A 22,248-nucleotide genomic window follows, 5' to 3' on the forward strand; every position below is an offset into this window, starting at 1 on the left:
CGATTTTCAAAGTAGTCGGGTCACTGTTCTTTTCACACTGCATGACTATCCAGGGTAACATTCAGTTGCTGGTGTGTTCACACTCCACGATGCATCGGCGACAGGAGGTTTCACACTGCATGACTTTCAGGAGGAAGAATCGCCGACAACTCCTGTCTGGCCCGCAAACTACGTTTCGCAACCAAACACACGCGAGAAGTGATAAGGAAATAACGCAAAATCCCGCGTGCGTAAGACCGCAGTTCTCGCGCGAGTTTGAAAATGTTATTAAAAATGATAGCCTGCAAGAAGCTTGCGATCCAAATTGTCTGCGCACTGATTTGCAGCGAAAATGAGAAAAAGAAAAACATTATGCGTGAGGAAATGGATGGGAAGACAAGGGGAGCAAGGACTGTGTGTTCTGCAAAGAGAGTTTGGGGTAAATAAATAATGTTGCAATGTGCTGCTGTTGCTGCTGGTCAAGCAAATGTTTGTGCTTTGTTTCTGTTTGATATAATTGTAAATATATCTATTAAAATACTGATATTGAGGCCTATAACTCCTCCCCGAACTCCCCGCTGCTCTGTATCTTGCTCTCTCATTGGCTGTTGGTCATCGCCGATGTAGTTTTCAGTCAGAACACTTTCACACAGCAGGATTTGGAATCGCCGACAGGTCCAGATATTTAGCATGCCAAATATCTCATGAGCGTCGGCGACTCGTCGGTGATTCTCTCAGATCGCGTCTTTGCTCATTCACACTGCGTGATTGTCACTCGCGTGAACGAGCACCGATTTGCCTGTGATTTCGGGCATTTGTCGGCGATTTCTCAAAACCTGTCGGCGAGCCAAAATCGGGGCTAAAATCATGCAGTCTGAACTCGGCATAAGATGAAATCAACTGAAGAGAAAAGAAGACATTAAATCTGTGAAGATCTCAGCAGAGGAGGATTAAACAACTCCACAAACAGCATTACCAGCTTCACTTACTAACCAGACTGACTTTATTTCATTTCCGTTTTAATGAAATCAATAGTTGTATTTTAAAGTCACCATGATGGTGGTTAGCGTTTGCTTTAGTTGGGCTCTTGACCATTGACTCTTTAATGTAACATTTTCTCTGGCTGCTATAATTATGTGTTTATAAGACACATTTGTTGCAGCGAAAAAGCCAAGAGAAAAAGAGATCAAGTAATATTGGCTGTTTATTGATGATGATGATGATGATGATGTCAAAGTCATCATCATGTAATTGCCTCATTCGCTGATCTTGTTCAGTGTCTAATGCTTTTTAATATTGTTTTATTCATAACAGAAGCCATTTGATTTTACAGCATGAAATCTAACAGTGTTGTTTATCAAATAATATACTTTTTTTATATAGTCAGTGCACAAAAACCTTTCGTCTATGGCATTACTTAGACTCACACAGACATCAAGAAACAGCATATGAATCTCAACAATGGTGACAAAAGATACAAAAAATCCTGATGCATAATTTATTAATGCCGCAATGCATGCTGGGAGATATGGGTGAGTTTTGATTGGTGGTACCCAGCATGCATTGCAGTATGAAACATTTCATTGATTGTCACCATTGTTGAGAGTCATACACTGATTCTTGATGTCTAAGTAATAATGTAGAAGAGAAAGTTTAATGCACTAAATGTTTTTAAAATTCTTTATATTATTTGATTAACTGTTGGATCTAATGCTGTCAGGTCACACAGCTACTATAATAAATAAAACAAAACCACATGACCCCAATAATCAAAGCATTAGACACTGAAAAAGATAAGTGATTCAGGCCACAATATTATGATTACACCTTCATCAATAAACAGCCAATATCACTTGATCTCATTTTCTCTTGGCTTTTTCGCTGCAACAAATGTGTTTTATAAACACATAATTATAGCAGCCAGAGAAAATGTTATATTAAAGAGTCAAGGGTCAAGAGCCCAACTAAAGCAAACGCTAACCACCATCATGGTGACTTTAAAATACAACTATTGATTTCATTCAAACGGAAATGAAATAAAGTCAGTCTGGTTAGTAATAAGTAAAGCTGGTAATGCTGTTTGTGGAGTTGTTTAATCCTCCTCTGCTGAGATCTTCACAGATTTAATGTCTTCTTTTCTCTTCAGTTGATTTCATCTAAGGCTGTGGCTGAAGTCAGTTGTAGTTCTTGTGTTTCTCTTTCCTTCAGTGATTCTGCTTGTTAACAGCAGGTGTTCATAATTAATGCTCAATCATCACTTAATTATCTCATTAACTTCAACACCGCTTTAACTCTGTAGTGTGCACACATATGAACACTGAGCAGTGTTAATTTAACATGGGCGTTTTTCTGTGTACTATTACATAAATCTTACCCGTTTCATTTACATATGACTGACAAATATAAAACACATTCAGTTTATTAATACAATTACATAAATCTTATCTGTTTCATTTAGATATGACTTAAAAATATGAATCACATTCAGATTATTGATTGGTTTATGTTAAAACTATGTAATCCAAATGCATGGGAATTTGTTATGCAATTCAAATACATAAATCTTATTTTTAGACACAATTTTTTTTTTTGAGTGTATTACACACTGCATGAGAGGAACATTCCAACAAGCATAATAGAGGCACTTTAACTAATTAACTGAAGTTTCCTGTGACTGTAGATCAAAGACACTGGACGTCACTGTAATCCAGAGGACAAGGACACAGAAACAACAGTGGTTTACATCAGCTGTGTTTCCTCAACCAACACCACAACACAAATTACTTCATTTTAACTAATAAGCCTATTATATAATAAACGTTCATAAACATATTAAGAACCACGAGAAATCTTCATCCTTCTCATAATTTTCATATTTGTACTGAAATTGGGTCCTCACCAATCTCCTTTTGTCTTTTCTATTCATAATTCAGAAAGACCAGATTCATTATGACTTGATTATGGTCTTGTTAAATGTAATTATCAGTCCTGTAGCAGTGTTATATTTGATCCTGATATGTTTACAGCTGACATACAGAAATATGGATCATACACAGCAAAATCCCCAGAGTAAAATTAACTCTGTTCAGAGAACATTTGGTCCCTCTCTACAGAGAGTTAAAATAACTCTGAAACAGAGTAAAAGTTAATGAGATACTTAAGTGATTAATTAAGTGATGATTGGGCATTAATGATGAACACCTGCTGTTAACAAGTTCTCAGCAGAGGAGGATTAAACAACTCCATAAACATCATTACCAGCTTCACTTATTACTAACCAGACTGACTTTATTTCTGTCATACGTTTACAGAAGTTCGTATTGAGAATTGAGGTTTAGATGTTGACGATTTATTGAAAATGTATGATCACCATTATCGTGATGAGTGTTTCCTTTAGTTGGGCAGTTTGACTCTAGCTTATTTTTTTGAGTGTTTGTGGTTATTGTAACAGCTTGTACCAAGAATGCCAGAAGCGAAGATGTTCAGGTGATCTAGTTTCAACAACAAAAAGTAGAATGATGCGCTTATATCATCACTGTCCAAAAGTGATCATTTGATGTTAATAGATTATATTCACTAACAATACTCTCTTGTCACAAATTGGACATTTTGAATTTTTTAAATACATAACAGTTTTTTTTTTTTTTCTAAGACACAGACATCAAGAATCAGCTTATGAATCTCAACAATGGTGACATGTTTCATGCCGCAATGCATCCTGGGAGCCATGAGTTTTATACTATTGTGGCTCCCAGCATGCATTGCAGCATGAAGCATGTCACCATTGTTGAGATTCATAAGCTGATTATTGATGTCTTTATTTAAAAAAAAAAAAAATTCCCCCATTATGTATTTTAAAAATTCAAAATGTCCAATCTGTGGCAAGAGAGTATTGTTAGTGAATATAATCTATTAACATCAAATGACCACTTTTGGACAGTGATGATATAAGTGCATTTTTTTACTATCTGCTGTTAAACACTATATCACACAATCATCTTTTTTTGGCTTTCTTTGTAACAAATTACATGTTTTGGTAAAAGCTGTTACAAAAACCACAAACTTGCAAGAAGAGTCAAACTGCCCAACTGAAGGAAACACTCATCACTATAATGGTAATCATACATTTTCAATAAATCATCAACATCTAAACCTCTGTTAATTCTCAATAAGAACTTCTGTAGACGTCTGACAGAAATAAAGTCAGTCTGGGGTGCGTTTCCCGAAAGCATCGTTGGCCAACTATGGTCGCAAGTTCCGTCGTTACCAATAGAGTTCAATGGACATTGCGATGAACTTGCGACCATAGTTGGCCAACAATGCTTTCAGGAAACGCACCCCTGGTTAGTAATAAGTGAAGCTGGTAATGCTGTTTATGGAGTTGTTGAATCCTCCTCTGCTGAGAACTTGTTGACAGCAGGTGTTCATCATTAATGCCCAATCATCACTTAATTAATCACTTAAGTATCTCATTAACTTTAACTCTGATTCAGAGTTATTTTAACTCTCTGTAGAGAGGGACCAAATGTTCTCTGAACAGAGTTAATTTTACTCTGGGGATTTTGCTGTGTAGAAATAAGCTAAATCTATTCAATGTTTAAAGCTGAATCTTCATGTGATGTTTATATTCTTTAGTGTAATGGACACATTTCACCATGTTATTCTGAATTGCAAGTAAGCATACATTTTGTTTCATTATTATTATTTTGTATGTCTATAGTTATTAATGTGTTTATGGATTTGTCTGGTTAGTTTCATCTGTTCACTCCTGCTGGCTGATGTTGTAACTACAATAATCTGCAGCCAAAGAGCGTTCTTCTCCATTCATGACCATCAAAAGAAGCTGCATATTCTGATAAATCATTGAAAACAACATATAAATGCCACAGATTCTTGGAGGATGTTAAAAACAACTGCTATTGAGAAGCTTTAACTAATGAATTACTTTATCATTATATCATTATAATACTAGGAGGCCTTTAGCTTCAGTTTACATGTGAAGATTGTGGCATTACTGGGCAAACAGGAAGTGAAACTACAGCCACAGGAAGAGCTTTGAGGCTTCAGCTAAACACACTAGATTTCCACAATACAACTCTTCTCAGAACTTATATGATGGAGAAACAGGGTTTGGCAATGATTGTTTCTTTAAAATGTTTTACTTTTTTTTTTTTTTCATAAGCATTTAACATGTAGCCTAATTAACATGTTCTGAAATTGGTTTATAAGAAAAAAAAAGTATGCTTGTGTCTATTATGATTATTCTTTTATTGTTATTTTGCAGGATTAATCCTTTCAAATATATTATTCTTGTATTAATTAATTTATGATTTTTTTTTTTGTCTATTGTATATTTTGATATAATATACTCATATATCCTATTCAAACCAGACCTCCGCTTTGACAGAGTACATGTCTACATTCTGCTGTCACTTCTCTATAAAGTGAGACATGTTCCCCTGCAAAGTCTGGTATCTGGTGTAATATTAGCTGTCGCATGAGTTTAGCAGAAAGTCCAGACATTATGAAAATACTTATTTGGCTCTCGCTGCTTCTATAGTGTTAAAACCACAATGTTGAGCTACGCTTGCAGAATATGAAACCAAGAGGCCAGAGCTGATTCTTAGAAAATATATTCTTGACATGATTAAAATACTCTTCCTGATCTGATCTGAACTTTGGTATAAGTGTTGGCAAAGCTCATGAATTGCTCTACTCTTGTCTCTCTCTCTCTCTCTCTCTCTCTCTCTCTCTCTCTCTCTCTCTCTCTCTCTCTCTCTCTCTCTCTCTCTCTCTCTCACTTCTTCTCTTCATTTGCTCTCCTGGCTACATTATTTTACTCACAGATATTTGGTTAAGGACATGTTTAATGTTTCTTTGTTACTCATTATTAAAATCTGATTATTGCTTACAAATTTAATTTAAAAACAATGTATAAAAAAAAAAAAACAGAAAGCACTCAAACATATTAAAGACAGAACAGAAACAGAGAGGACAGGAAACAGGTTGTGATTCGTGAATTCAGAATTGATTTCCTGGTCAAAACTGTGATGCGTTTTCACATCTAACGCCACATGGAAACACAGACACACAGTCAGTGAACAGTATGAGTTTGACTCTCAACACGTGAGACGAGAAACAAGCGTATTATTTTACTCTCCACATATAGATGAGAGCAGTATTATTGCTGTTTGAGTTTCAGAGAGTCGTGTGAGGAACTACTGAGAGTTTCAGACTGATTTTCTGAACTGAACTGATGAAGAAATGAAGTTTCCACTGATAGTTTGTGTGTTTCTGCTGACGGGTAAGAGCTGAAGATCTCTACTAAAAGTGTTTATTATCTAACATTATGGTGTATGTTATCAGTGTACATGAGTAAAGCTGTGTGTGTGTGTGTGTGTGTGTGTGTGTGTGTGTGTGTGTGTGTGTGCAGTGAGCAGTTCACTGTCTGAGGGCATTACAGTGAGAGGAACAGAGGGACGACGAGTGATCATTACCTGCCCTTATCCAGAAAGATATAAAGAATATTTCAAATACTTCTACAGAGGACTTTCTAAAAAGAGGGACCTTATACTACAAACTGATGGGAAAAAGACTGTATATATCAGTGGCAGATTCTCGCTGAAGGATAATCCTCAGACCAGATCATTTACAGTGACCATCAGTAACCTGAAGATGGAAGATACTGGACCGTACGGATGTAGAGCTGGATATACACACTACACACACATCCAGCTAAATGTGATCAGAGGTGCCTGATATTCATTATTGAACAACAATCTGCTTCATCACTCATGTTTATGCTTCATGCTGTGGTTAATGATTGTGTTATTAATATATTTGTTTAATTTGAATGGATTGACGGCTCTTCTTCATTTCTCAGCTCCAGAGACAACGACACGTGTCCAGATCTCAACATCCAGCATTAGTCCGTATAGCAGCACTGAACACACCAGCACAGGTACACACACACACACAGACACACACACACACACACACACACACACACACACACACACACACACACACACACACACACACACACACACACACACGAACACACACGAACACAAACACACACACAAGTTTTCGGTTAAGGGGCGTGGTTTGCGCTTAACTGGTTTGGGGAAAAGAATCACTCATGCCACAGTGGTTGGGTCCAGTACGGTACCTGAGATTCAGTGCCGGTATCCAACAATACCTTTTTTCTGTAATTTAGACCTCAATAACTGTAAATAAACTTAATTCGTTTGTAGAAGTGTTATTGACATTATGCCAAAGCTGCCTTGGTCACAGCGACCATAATGATATAATGATAGAGTCTGCCCTCATCTGTGATTCTTGAATATTAATAAAAACAACAATTTTAGTTATAAAAAAAAATATATATATATATATATTTCTATGAAATGTTTTGTTTTCCTCAAATTCTGTTTTAGGAATTTTCTAGTAATCAAATGAAGACATAAAACATACATTTAATTGATCTTTAATATGAAATTCAACTTGTTTGTCAAGCAACATGCGGCTCAACTTTATACTGTTATACTGTTATACTTAAACTGTAAAAATTACAGCATAGAAAAAAAGTGTGATTATTCCTTTTTGATAATTATTATTATTAGTGTTAGTATTATTATTACATTGAGATATCTAAATTCTACTGTACAACAGTAATATATTATCAAGTTAAACCGAACATTTATTTTGATGGGTTGTGCGAGTTTCCGTGTGTTAATGATATAATGATAGTTTTTCTTAAATGGAACTGTAAAATGCTGTAAAAAGGTGATGAGCTTCAGTGACTCTCAGAGCGGCTCTGGAATTGAAGTTCATGCATTCATGTTCTCATATAGTGAGAGAGGCTGAAAAACACTGCAAGCATCATGCGTGCTTCAGTGTGTGTGTGTTTGTGTGTGAGGTAAATGAAATGAAACCGAGGGTCTGCATCACTCATTCACACAGAGACACGCAGAACATGCAGGATTCGTATTTAAATAGTCTTAAGTCTTATTACCAAAAGTGTAAATATTAGTAACTAAATGGTACATATTTGAACCTTTTTGAAGGGTACCGTCCCATTGACAGCTTTTGTACCTTTATTTCTGAGAGTGTTTCCAGTTTGCTTACCGCCCCAATCGCTCCACAAGAGCTCATTTCCTCTCTACTCTTTTGTAGCCAGGCCCATCTAGAGGACAACACTCACGTGCGAATGCTGTTTGTGGACTTTATTCCCCCCATATTTCTGGTTATGAACAGGCCTACAGGGAGGAGGTGAGACAGCTTGTGGACTGGTGCAACAGAAACAACCTGCTCCTGAATGTCGACAAAATGAAGGAGATCATTGTTGACTTCAGGAGAAAGCAACACAGCCACACACCACTCCTCATCAACGACACTGCGGTGGAAGTAGTCAGTAGCACCAAGTTCCTGGGGGTGCAGATCACAGAGAGTTTGACATGGAGCCTCAACACTGCCTCTCTTTTAAAGAGAGCTCAGCAGCATCTATACTTTTTGTGCCGTCCCTCCCATCCTCAGCACTTTCTACAAAGGCACTATGGAGAACACACTGACCAGCTGCATCTCTGTCTGGTTTGGGGACTGCAACCCTCAGCCTGGAAGTCTGTACGGAGAGTGGCGAGGACAGCAGAAAAGATCATCGGCTCTTCACTGCACTCAAACGCTGTCTGACCCGGCCAAAAACATTACATAACACCTCACCCATCCTTATCATGGAGTGTTTTTCTGCTGCCCTCTGGCAAGAGGTTTCTCAGCATTCGGGGCAGAACAGCCAGATAATGCAACAGCTTTGGTGGCGTATAAATAGTTATTCCACATTATAAATAAATACTATAATTGTAATAACCCAGTATACAGATGGTGGTCAACCAGAATGCCTATTACCGCCGCGCCAGCCGCCGCGGCGAAATTACCGAGACACCCCTCGCTGCAGCCTGTAGCACGATGACGTAGTTGGATCATGATCCAATACGTACTGGACGCGCATGCGCGGTGGTGCGTTTTGGTCTGTAGCCTACAAATAATAATAATAAAATAAAAATGAATTTAAGTTAAATATAAATGATCACTTGAGTGACAACTGCGTGATCTGACTGATGTGATCAGTTTGTATATTAAACTTAAATTCAGGTTTTTTTATTTTTATTTTTTATGTAGGCATGGCATGATGTATGTATAAAACTCCGTTGCTATAGAAACAAAGACGCTAAAATGCAATCATGCAATGAGCCTCTGCTAACGTTACCTATTGTGAAATTGATATTTTTATATTTGCTATTAGTATTATTATCCATACTGTAAAATCCTTATGTTTTTATTCAACTATGTGTGGGCCTAATGAAAAATACGGGACAAATCCTGTCCATTATTGATTTGATACGGGACACATCATCTTACTTGTACGGGACGATTTCGTATTTTAAGGGACCTTACAGAGCACTGTGGAAAAATATAGCCATTAAAGAAGGAACTTACCAGGCAAAATATCATTAAGCACTTTTTTTTCTGACAAGATTTAGTTTCTTGATGCTATTATGTTTTGCGTTTGCGAATGTGTAGCCTACTGGTATTTTAAGTTGTTTACAGACCGTAGGCTATTGTAGGCCTACCTCTTAAAATTACAGAGACAATTACTTGACTCATTTTTGCTTTCATTCAACAGAAAATATGACCTGAATAAAATAAAATGGCTTTATTTTAAAATGTTCTGTATACACGCATTAAATTTAAAATGTTGTAAAATTAACTATTTTGCATGTATGTAGAGAGAAACTAGGAAAGCATCACATTTATCTAAATAATTACTTATTCATCAATAATTTGGCTACTTATTACTATTTATCAGTAGGCTACTAAACAGGTTAGAACATCATCTCACTTAAGACCAGCGCATGCGAATTATGTTCATGAACGTGACAAATGAACAAAAGACTCTTAGTAATTATTATGTTCCCTGTAAATTATTTTTGACTGCATTATAATGATTTCTTAATTCAGAATATGATCAAGATTGCGTAGGTGGATGTGTTCGGGGAATTTGCCAGTTAAAAGTAGGCTATAACATTTAAAGCCCCTTAAATGAACGAAATGACTCAAAAAAAGATTCATTCATTTTGATGAACGAGATCGAACAAGAGAGTCAGCAAAATGATCCGAACCTCCCCATTCAGTACGTATTGGATCATGATCCAACTACGTCATCGTGCTTCAGGCTGCAGCCAGGACTTCTTGAAATTACCGCGGCGAAAATAAACCAGCCGCATTTCAAAGTCGTTCCCGAAATGACCGCCAGGTGGCGCAAAGGGACATTGTGCAAAACAGCAGCAATTGCCGTATTTTAAAATGTAAGTGGGTTAAATAATAGGCATATTTTTCATTTATATAAATAGGCCTATTAGGCTACAACAGAATAGAACCAAAGATAGAATCAATTTTACAGCTGAAAAAATAGAATCAAAAGTTAAAAATAGAGACGATGTTAGGAGCAATGACGCTGAATATTTTTACTATTCTATTGAGGAATTAGATAAACGAAGAGCTCTCGTGAGCGATACAATTTATAGTGATTTCAAAAGCAGTCCTTAAAAAAAAAAAAATTACATGGAGTAGTGTGGCATAATTTTTGAGAGATTACGCGGAACACGTTTTAGTTAAGATCCTGGTTTCAATGCCCTTAATGTATATAGGCTAGGCTTTAAAAAAAAATCACAACTCGTTTTGAGATTGTTTTGAATTAAACATTGAGGTTTAAAATGTAGTGTTTTGGCACACCAGGCCGAGTGGCGTTACGCATTGCTAAAAATCAGGTTTTATTCTGGCATGTTGAATTGGCGTTAATATTTTTTATTTTTATTTATTAGATTTAGATTTTAGGTTTTGTTAGATTTATTTTTCTCATAACAGCTAAAATAACTTAATATATGCCTTGTCTTCATATGATTTTTATCAATGAACTAGTGTTTTCTGACAGTGTCGACTGCAAAGATGAAGTTGACGATCGCCATATTTGTAGTGAACGCACCTAGAGAGAAATGCACAAAGACATAATCAGAGAGTAGCCTTTTTCTTTTTCGTTTTGAATTATTTCGTTTGAAGACATTTCAAGCTTTGTGTATTTGATGTATTTATCATGTCTGTGTGAGGCATACGCTGAGTTTCGTTAAGTTAGGAGGATGAGATGCGCTCCAGCTGACGTGCAATGCAAGTGACCGCGCGGGCGCCTCCATGATTAGTGTCTGTTTGCTTCTCTTATTGAATCCAGACAATTGGGTGATGAAAAAATGATTAAAATTAAGATACAATTTATAGAAAACGAAATTCACTTTAAAAAAAGGTTTCTACTAAACAAAACTTAATGAAGTGGTCAAAATCATGTCTGACCCACTCCATATCCATCTCTCGATATAATGCATCTTATTTTACTCATGCTGTTCACTTTTCATATTCAACATAGATTGAAAAAAAAACATTATAATATTTTAACAAATATGATACTAAATGAGATTATTTAATGTCTACAACAGTAGGCCTATAGACTCTATTTGTACAAATTGCTGCACGTTAATGTAATTAAATGAAACCTTGTAACGAATTCACACTGTAGGGTAGACTGTGTACAGTTGAGACACCTTAAATAACTTGCGTTCGCAGCAAGCACAAGTTGTGATTTTTGCTGTGCACTTGCATATAAGTGTCAGCTGGGAGGGAAATATAGAGACCAGACCTCTTGGAACTTTAATTGAATACATAGCGTTGGTAAAGCATACTGAAATTACATCCCTACAAATGTATTAGGCCCTACTGAAAATAAATGTATCGAATTTAAGCAAAGTAGCCTAAATGTTAAGACTGTAAGCCCTTTGCTTTTTACGTAGCCTAAAGGACTCTTATAGCCGACTTTGGGTTAATTTAATTTGTAGAGGATTTTTTAACTCAAACATTAACACTGAAATAAATTAAACTAAATTATTGTAATTTTTGGCACACCACGACGAGTGGCGCTATGCATTGTTCTAAAGCCAGGTTTTATTCTGGCATGTTGAATTAGTGTTCAACAAATGCGGCGGCGCGTTCATTTGAATGAAGAGCGTTTCTCGCTCGTGCGAGCGAACACACACTGGAACGTTAGGCCGTATCGCAACGAGTGAATAGTGGCCGAGTGGTTGAACGTACGTTACGATCATTTAGATGACACGGGTTCGAATCCCGAACTAACTTGGACTACTGGTGTTTTTATATTAGCCCATTAATGCATTTTATAGTCTATTGTTGATGCAGAGAGATTTGTCTTCTAAAACATTTTTTTTTTTCCTATTTACAAAATAAAATCGCCATGCATTTCCATTTTACACTAAGGAACAAATATTATACAATGACTTTACTTCTGTAGCCTATAATAATTCATATATATGACGTTTAAACGACAAACAATAAAATCAGAACCAGTATTCTGTTGCGTTCATGGTTCCAGTGGCAGTAATGCATCCACGGCTTTTCAAAATGTCTCAAAGCGTTTTGAGATTGTTTTGAATTAAATATTGAAGTTTATAATTTGTTTGGCACGACGAGTGGCAAACTCTTTGTTTTGTTTTGCAAACTCAGCTAGCCTGTGGGAGGTTTGGAGAAGGCAATACTTTGCTTTATCGTGGGGGTGCAGGACAGAGGTGTTAATGTTCCGTCTTTCATATGGAGAGTGTCGGGGCCAGCCTGATGAGGCAAAGGCAAAATTCTTTTAAGGATTAATCTCAAAATCTCCAAAAGTCCATAGCCTATGTACAGTAGGCCCTATATCTTATTAAATTATATATTGTAGTTTTATTGATTGTATAGGTTTTCCACAAACAATTTAAATTTAGCAGATACAGAGCTCTTTTATTGGCGACCCACCTCGTTTTATTGTGAGGTGAATTCAGCAAGGCATGTTGTATCTTTGAAGGAACAAAAGCTATTTGTTACAGTTTTTTCTTTCGTGATTTGTGTGGATGACACACAGCGACATATACAGTATTATCAGCTGTATGGTGTTTTTTTACGCTGAAATGCTTAATTTCGAGAAAGACCCGTCGCGCGCAGTGAGGGAGACCAAACTTACTAAAAAAATATCCATCGCGAGAGAGGCAAAGAAAAACGCCTGTTCTTAATTTATGTTGCTTTGAACTTTTTCCGTTTTGTACCGTTTTAATTTTTTAATTTAGCTGCAATTTCTTTGACAATAGAAATTTAAAATGTTGCAAGAATAGGCCTAAGATTCTGTGTTTCTTATTTTGCATCACAAAGGGAATAAACTCTATCGATGCAACCCTGTTTAAATAAATAAACTGTCCCGACACTTTATTCATATCTTAAAATGTGCGATGGGTTTTCAAACTTAATTAATTTTATTTTTCTTTTACATTTTCATTGTTTATTTTTTAATTGAAAGCAATACTGTATTGAAAGTATTTTTCTGATTTGTTCGATCTGTTTTGAAAAAATGTCTTCCGTTGCTATGGCCGGGTATCACTGTCAGTCATCTCAATCTCGTGAATGATTCACACACACACAAAAAAATTATTTAGCAGATTAAAGACGAATCATCTTCATTTTCTGGTGCAATCGGCTGACAGTCTTCCTTCATCAGATGTGTCGTCTTTGCAGCGGCTCAACTGGAATGTAGCAAATTTATGTTGTAATGTACAATTGATAATTAAACAAGATGATTGACTTTAATAAACAGATGCATATTTAAGCATCAAGAACGGAAAAACATAAACACTGTCGGCTACACTGAGATTCGATCTCAGATCGTTTGAAGCTCCGAGAGGCTTTTGATAATGCTTTGACCACAGAGCTACCTTCTGAATCGCCAACGTCTACTATTTTCTCTGTTTTAAAAGTTTATAACATGTAAGGCTATTTAGTTCTGAATATAACAAAGAATGCTTAAACCGACTACATCGGTTAGGAGCTGCAAGTCCTGAAAATGTTTTAATTTCACGGTAAATTATTTTAAGTTATTTCACTGTTATGTTTCAGTTAATAAATCTACAAACACATTAAAATAACACGAAGAAAATGACAAGTAACCTATTGACATAGCCTTTCTAAATTATAGAAAAACTGGGCACACAATGTTAACGTGTGTCTACTTTGTTTAAATTTAATGAATTTGAATTCGTTTAACCACAATATTTATCTTGAATTTATCTGTGACCTCAGCTCAAATTACTGCCGCGGCAGATTACGTCATAAAGAGAATAAACTGACACTTTTCAAAGTCTGTGATTACAGCGCCACTCAGCGGTAAAAGGCAGCAAATACACATCCCAAATTTGCCGCCGCGGGAACGGCGGCGGTAAAAGTCTCATTCTGGTTGACCACCATCTGTATGCCACCACTTAACAAGAGCAAACGATTGGATTTACATGCCACCAATTATCATGTGCAACATCATTTTATGCTGCTGTCAAACTCTTTTTAGTGTTATATTTGAATGCATGTTGTAGCATTGTTTTTTTTTTTTTTTTTTTTATGAGCCAGTGGAATGGAATTTTGTTCATACAGCGGGGGAAATAAATATTGAACACATCACCATTTTTCTTAGTAAATATATTTCCAAAGGTGCTATTGACATGAAATTTTCACCAGATGTTGATAACAACCCAAGGAATCAGTACATACAAAGAAACCAAAACAAATAAGCTCAGAAATTAAGTTATGTGTAATAATGTGAAATGACACAGGGAAAAAGTATTGAACACATGAAGAAAGGGAGGCACAAAAAGGCATGGAAAGCCAAGACAACAGCTTAAAACTAGTAATTAAAAAGCAATCCAGCCCCGTCAGTGGAAATTAATAACAGCTGGTTCAGTCCTAACGGATGGCCTACAAAAAGGTCTCATTGCCAAGGTGTCACACAAGACACATCTCATGATGGCCTCAAGCTTTACTCTGACAGGACTGATTTCCTCTTCCTCTTGGGTGTGATGTCTCTCAGTGTCTCTCCATCGCTTATGAAGGTCACGTGATCAACACTGTGATGCTGAAGTCTCACTTACTAAAGAGGAAACGATATTTTTAGAGACGTGATGCATTCAAGAAGAACAAGGCTGCTGAAAAAAATAATGCTTTGAAGTTCTCATGATAAAAACATTCAGATGAATCAATTCTGTTTCTGTTTTAAGTTCTTTGTTTATTTAACTTCCAGATTGGTATTAATGAATCAGTAAATTGGAGGTTTATCAAATGCACAGCTGGTGATGCTAGCGATGAAATGTGTGTTTTGACGTCACTGCTACTGCAATACCTTCCTGCATATGGAAGGTCTGCATATGCAAATTAAAGTAAAGTTATTCATGCAATTATTTTCTCTGTTTCTTAAGAACAAGTTACTTGTCATTACTATCTATATGCAACAGATTAAATATAGATATTCCCAAGTTTGAAAACATTGTTACATGAGCATCTTTATGGACTGATGTAAAGTTGCTCTCAGTTTAATGTTTATGCCTTAGTCTAATGTTGTCTGATAAACTCTTCCTCTGCTCGATCTGCACTAGGTGAGGTGTCATAAGCTCATGTGAAAGTATGAGGTGTTAATCACGTGTCATTCAGAGGGTAAAAATACCTATACTGGTTTCATCCTGATCATTTGTAGTGCTGTCGCTGGTCACGGGTGTTGGTGAAACGGGTAAGAGCATGATTTTATCTTAAGTGTGGGAGATTGGTTGGGGCTAGTTGTCACAGGGCTGTGTCTCAGTAACTATATGGTTTGAAATCAAAAGTCCAATAGCACAATGTTTTCTCTAGCAGTGTTTTGTATGTTGGTGAAAAACACCTTAAAACTTTAATCTTTTAACAACAGATAACTGTATAATACAGGCTGACTATTTAATGAAAGCTGCTGTCAATCAAAGGGGACGGGGAAAGGCTTTAGACAGTTCCGTACTCAAGCAGTGCAAAAATGATGGTTGCTGTCATTTTCTTGCATAAATAAAAGATAAAAGTATTTCATTGATTTCTCAGCGTATTTCTCTTTTAGTTCTCTGTTCAATCTCAAAACAGATGGTGCTCAATTTAAGAAAAGGAAGATGAGTTCACTGATGCTACATTAGGTAACCCACACACTTGTACATGTGCATGCACAGCTATAATCAAGATACAAGGGGTTTATGTTGAGCTAGTGTCTGTAGGTCCAAGATTAGGCTGAGGCTAGTGCTATTATAAGTTTAAAATAAACCAAAAACAAACACGTGTTCTCTGAGCTTACAGACATTTCTCAGTAGATCAAAGTAGCATAAAGTCTGCTCTGGAACAGACACAGCGCACAAGTCCTCAGTCCACTCTCTCTCAGAATCTCCCAGTTTCCCAGTGGCTTTTATCCGGTCTCTCCATGCCAATTACTGCAACAAGACACAGATGTTTATCATTATGCACTTACTTACTCACCATCTCTCTTGCCTTGTCCAAATACCCACACTTGTGTTCTTGGGCACTTAAGATCGCGTGCACGTGACAGAAAGTAAGTGTGTAATACGGTCCCATGTAGGGCTGTGCTGGTAAACTTGACAACCGCTGATGAGTAGTACCGGCAGTGGTTCGCCTAAAAAATATTTTGTATATGAATGCTGCTTTACATTAATATTATGACACACAAAGCTTTGTTTACAAAAGAAATAATAGGTTAGCAATAAATGTTATATCGCAGCCATGGAAAAGTTTGAATTCATGATGAATGAGAGAGTTGTACGTGAGCCCATAAGCTTAAGCTTTGTCGGCTTTGAATTCTGGTTTGCGATCTGGTCACCCGATTATCAGCGAATTTAAAAATATTCCATTAGTAATTCCTTATAGAAAGCTTGAATTGTCTACTTTTAAACAAAACAATTCAAAACGAAAAAAAAACGATTAGCATAATGCTTATGTATTCTGTATGAAGTGTGCATTTCTCTCTAGGCGCGTTCACTGCGAAGAGTGAGCATCGTCAACTTCATCTTTGCATCCCAACACTGACACACACACACACACACACACACACACACACACACACACACACACACACACACACACACAAAAAAAAAACTTTATTAACCCTCTGGGGTCTGGGCTGTTTTTGGGGCCCTTGAGATGTTCTGACATGCTCTGACATTTGTGTTTTTTTCAGTTGCTTATAAACATATTAATGGCAAAGGTGTAAATTCACTCTATATAGCACAAACAGGACTACAATAATATGTGAGCCACGTGTATGTACATGTTTTCATTTTTGAGAGAATAATGTTTATGCGTGGTTATCGAAAAAACTAAAAATTAAAATTTTTGAAATAAGGCCACAAAACTAAACTTTTGACTAATGGATGTCGTTGCCTATAGTTTTTTTCTTCAAAATTATGTGAAAATAGTCTTGCTTTATTGTTCACATAAAACCATACATTTGATTTAAATTGATGTAAAACAGGTTTTGCTTGCAAAGCCAATATGCGAGGGGGGCGTGAAAGAGGAGTGGTTTACACCTGAGAATACAATGTCCCACAAACTCTGGATAATGACTCTGCATAATGAGCCATTCATTCAGGTGTGAAACTGACTGAGCCACAAATGCAAGGACAAAAGATATATTTAGAAGAAGACTCATATTGACCATTTAAGATTTTGCTTACATCTATCTTGTAAATATGTTTTGCTATTTTATTAAAAAGGTTACAATTACAACAATAATTACAATTTCAACAATATTTCAAGTGTACTCTTTCTTTGTAAAAAAATGATTATAGGCCTACATTTTATCTATATGTATTCATTAGTTTGAATATAGCCAACATTGGAACAGCTAACATCTTAGTTGATGACTTTATTTTTGACAAAAATAGTATTTTATATATAGAAATTGTTAAACAAAAGCTTATTTGATGAGGCAGTATATTCTACAGTAAATACTGTATATTTCTTAAACTTTATAAACTTTCATATTTCGCCTGACTGTAACGTTGTTTTCATGAAATATTAGGGCATATTGTTAATTTGCAGTTTAATACGTTGCTTATACAAATAGCCTACATTTTATTTCAACATATTTCAGTCGATTTTTACTCATCTCAGTATAGCAATACAGTTTGCTAAAACATCATCATTCATTCACACACGCGATTTAAATTTAAACTGTCTTTGCCAGATGTGGTAAACAGCGCGCATCTCTGCCGTTCATTCATTCATAAACAGAAACCCACGTGAAGAAATTCACGTGATAAGGAAAAAAAAAACTTACTAGTATTCCTCAGCTCGCTCCTCGATATACCCGCACTTCTGGGGGACATTTTCCATTATTATTCCTCACAGCTGCAAGACGGTGTAAACAAGTAATGATCTGAAAAAACTTGTGTGTTTTCTCGAGCTGATGGGGGCATTCACAGGATTGCGTGGATTGCCTCAGCCATTTATGTTTGAATAGCGCACGCTCTCCGTGGGCGGAGTCACATTACATCTGAATCAGCTGTAATTAGGTCGACTGGAATCGCTCTCTTTTAATACAGATTTCACAAGATGAGAATATTTGTTTTTTATATAAATTACTTCATTTAAAAGAAGAGAATTCAAGCTTCATGCCTGTGTGTCTGTATGCCTGTTTGACAGTATTTGCTGAACTACAGTTACAGTTCCGTTCTCCAAGTCCTACTGGCCAGTCTCTTGTCCGTTCTCGATCTCAATTGTGCCCCGTGCTTCAGCCGCACTTTATCTTTCCCGTCACTGCTTCTGTTGCTACCCCATCACTTATGCCTCTCTCCCCCTCCTCCGCCTTTCCCTGCTTCGGCCTCTCTCTCTCGCCTGCTGCCTGGTGCGTGTCCTTCCTCTCCAAAATGCCGCTTTTAACTCCCCCGTTGGAGACATGCGCTCCAATGGCTGCTTGATTAGCCGCTGCAGCTGCCGCTTGTCAACACGGTCGGCCATGACAGGCCGCCGGAACCAGCCTAGTGTCGCACCGGATGTCTCCCCCTAGGGCAACTCGTTCCACTCCCAAAATTCCTTCTATGTCACCCGGTGACCCCTCCCTCGCCATTCCATTCTAGTCCCTAGAACTGGAGCAGGACACCCATTCTCCATTCGGTAAGGTTCAACTCTGATCCGGGCCCACCGTACTTCTGGGCCCACATAGCACCCATAAACACGGGTGTAATTGGAAGCCGGACGGCCGGCAACTCTTTTCGTCCGCCATAGTTGGTCTTTGACTGCTCAACTCCAAGTGGAATCCTGCTGACTACGCCAAATTTGTCACGGGCCGAGAACAGCCACCACTCCGGAGGAGCTACACCAAAGCACAACAAGAGGCCAGGCACCGACGTGATATAAAAGCTTGATTGTTTTTATTGAATTTAAAAACAACTTAAAGGGAATGTCACTGACGCAGAACTCTTCGTAGGGGCCGCTCGTTGAAACAGGTCGAAGGAGTCTTGGATGGAGGAAGACTTAGGCCAGCCGCCAGTTGGCCATCTACTCGTACGGAACAGCAGTGTGGGGGGAACAAAGGACGTGAGCTTTCGGGTAAGTAGCAACGGATGACTGGGTATCTCTGCTCGTAGAACCACAGTTGGGGGGGGGGGGGGGGTTAGACAAAGGGCCAGGACCTTCCGATGAAGAACAGCAGACAACAGTTTGTGCTGGGTAGAGGGCAATGGCCATCAGATAAGGTGCAGGGACAAGGGTCTACAGGTAGGTAACGGCAGACAGTGGGCTTTCTCTATTCACAGGACAGCATCAGATAACTGAGTGTCACCTTTCTTCCACAGGGCAGCAGCAGTCGGAATGCAGTGGCATATAACGGGATCTCTCTGTTCATAGAACAACAATGGTGAGTACAGAATCCAGCAGTTAATAACTGAGTCTTCTATTACCACTGGACAGCAATGGCAAAATGCAGCGGCGGATATCGGGATCTCTCTGTTCATAGAACAACAATGGTGAGTACAGAATCCAGCAGTTAATAACTGAGTCTTCTATTACCACTGGACAGCAATGGCAAAATGCAGTGGCGGATATCGGGATTTCTCTGTTCATAGAACAACAATAGTGAGTACAGAATCCAGCAGTTAATAACTGAGTCTTCTCTTACCACCGGACAGCAATGACAGAATGCATATCTTCACAACGACACACAGAATTAAACTTGTCCTTTCTTTACCACGGCGGCATGAACTGGGACACCTGTACAGAGCTTTACCCACAGCAGTTCGAATTACTCCCTGACGTCCGACCGGGCTAGACGATCCCTGACGAAGATTTCAGAGTGCTGGTAGCATTTAATCTTCCCATACTCATGCATGAATCAAACCACTTTAAATCTTCACACGTGCTCACTTCAATCATCAGACACTGCAATGACACACCACTTCACAGTGAAAAGTGTACCTTCACTCCAGCTCATTGGGACCGGCAAATCCACCGTTATGATCTTCAAAGGGGGACATCAGGTTTGACAAACGATCCGAAATTCAAAGACCACTCATTTCTCTCACAATAACAACCGTCTTTACTTCTGCTGCTGACCCACCGCTTTTGCCTCTCTTGCTCTCGTGACTCACACTTTGATCGCGTCCGCTCTGCCTCTCTTGCTCTCGTGACTCACACTTTGATCGTGTCCGCTCTGCCTCTCTTGCTCTTGGGACTCACATTTTGATCGCGGCTGCTCTCCCTCTGCCTACCGTAGGGGCCGCTCTGCCTCTGCCCCCGTCGTGCATCTTCGAGCCGCCACTTTTAAATCCCCCACTGGAGACACGCGCTCCAATGGCTTGAATTAGCCACTGCAGCTGCCACTTGTCAACACGGTCGGCCATGACAGGCCGCCGGAACCGGTTTAGTGTCGCACCGGAAGTCTCCCCCCAGGGCAACTCGTTCCACTCCCAAAATTCCTTCTATGTCACCCGGTGACATGTGTAGGCCTAATTTGTACAACATTTGCAACTGTTTTTATCACTTAATTACACTCTAAAAGGTTTAATATGATTTACTAAATTTTTTTGGTGAAACATTTTTACACTCCAAATTTTTTTTTCAATTTTAAAGCTGTGAAATCAATGAAATATACTGTATGAATTGAATAAATGCAAGTAAAAAAAAAAAAAAAATAGTTTGAGTAACTGCATCTGGTATATTAACGATTCAAATTGAGTAGAAATAATTTAACATTTAAACATTTAAAAAACAATATTTATGAGTAATATTAACTTTTTTATTTTATTTATGAGTAATATTAACTTGTTATTTCCTCTAAACCTTTGTAAATAGTTTTCCATACAACCACCAGTATACATGACATTGGCATTTATTGTCGAATTAAACTCATTTAACAAACATTTTAGAAGTAAAAATGAAACATACATTCAGGTAGCCTAATTCAAGTGTAATCAACCAGTCGGTTATCCAATTTCCGCTGGTTCTCGTGCCAGAGACGGACTCACGCTCTGCGGGTGAACTTCCACCGCCGTCCTGCATTTCATTCATAGCCGAAAGATTCTGCGCGCGACTGACTCCATAACCTGCCAATAAACAAACAGTGACAGCTGTGAGGACATTTTAGCATCCAAATTAATTATATTCATTATAATTAGGAATAAAGTTGTTTTTTTAAGCAAATCGTTTCAATCACGCGAAAAGACAGGCACGACTGTCGTTCAGGTGTCAAGTTACGCCTCTGTATGATGTTTTGCATTAAATAAAATGATTTAAAGCACAGTAATGATTTTATAGATAAAATAAAACATACACAAACCTGAATTTCACAGAGGAAATGCACCAAGGGTGGGGGAGGGGTTCATTGTTTTAATTGAGTAAACTTACTCAATTTCTTAAGAGTGTGTTAAATATATTAATAATATTGATTTGAATTAAGTAATAATTTTGTTTCTTGAAACAGATCAGTTTAATTCTCCATCCTCAAATATTTTGATATAAATTTCACTAATGTATTAAGTGTATTATAAATAAATAATGTGTTAATCAAATACTAAATTCTTTTAGTAAAAAAGTCAGTTATTTTTCGGATGTTTAACTCAAACAATCAAGTAAACGATATTCAGAGATTTTTGTTAAGTTAATAAAGTTAAATATTACTGTAATATTACTGGACGGTACTGTACTATTATTTAGAGTGTAGAAGCACACAATTTTAAATTTGTGTCTTCTGTTAGTTACATATCAACTACTGAACAGACATGTAGACATTTATTTTAAAATGCAAAGTATTAAAATAAAAAAAGCTCTGTAAACAAAGGCCAAATAGAG

General features: G+C 37.4%; 1 protein-coding gene across 1 annotated transcript in view; it reads left to right on the plus strand.

The window, feature by feature from the left end:
* Window positions 1-6,588: 6,588 nt before the first annotated feature.
* Window positions 6,589-22,248, plus strand: part of LOC308688293 (uncharacterized protein) — a 73,332-nt gene continuing 57,672 nt past the window's right edge. Inside the window, exons 1-2 of the mRNA XM_081361265.1 lie at window positions 6,589-6,730; window positions 6,863-6,940. Of these exons, the coding sequence (XP_081217391.1) occupies window positions 6,655-6,730; window positions 6,863-6,940 (154 nt within the window). The 5' untranslated portion in view covers window positions 6,589-6,654. The remainder of the gene's footprint in view (window positions 6,731-6,862; window positions 6,941-22,248) is intronic.

Source organism: Scardinius erythrophthalmus (assembly GCF_964197995.2).
Source record: "Scardinius erythrophthalmus genome assembly, chromosome: 3".
Taxonomy (NCBI): Eukaryota; Metazoa; Chordata; class Actinopteri; order Cypriniformes; family Leuciscidae; genus Scardinius; species Scardinius erythrophthalmus.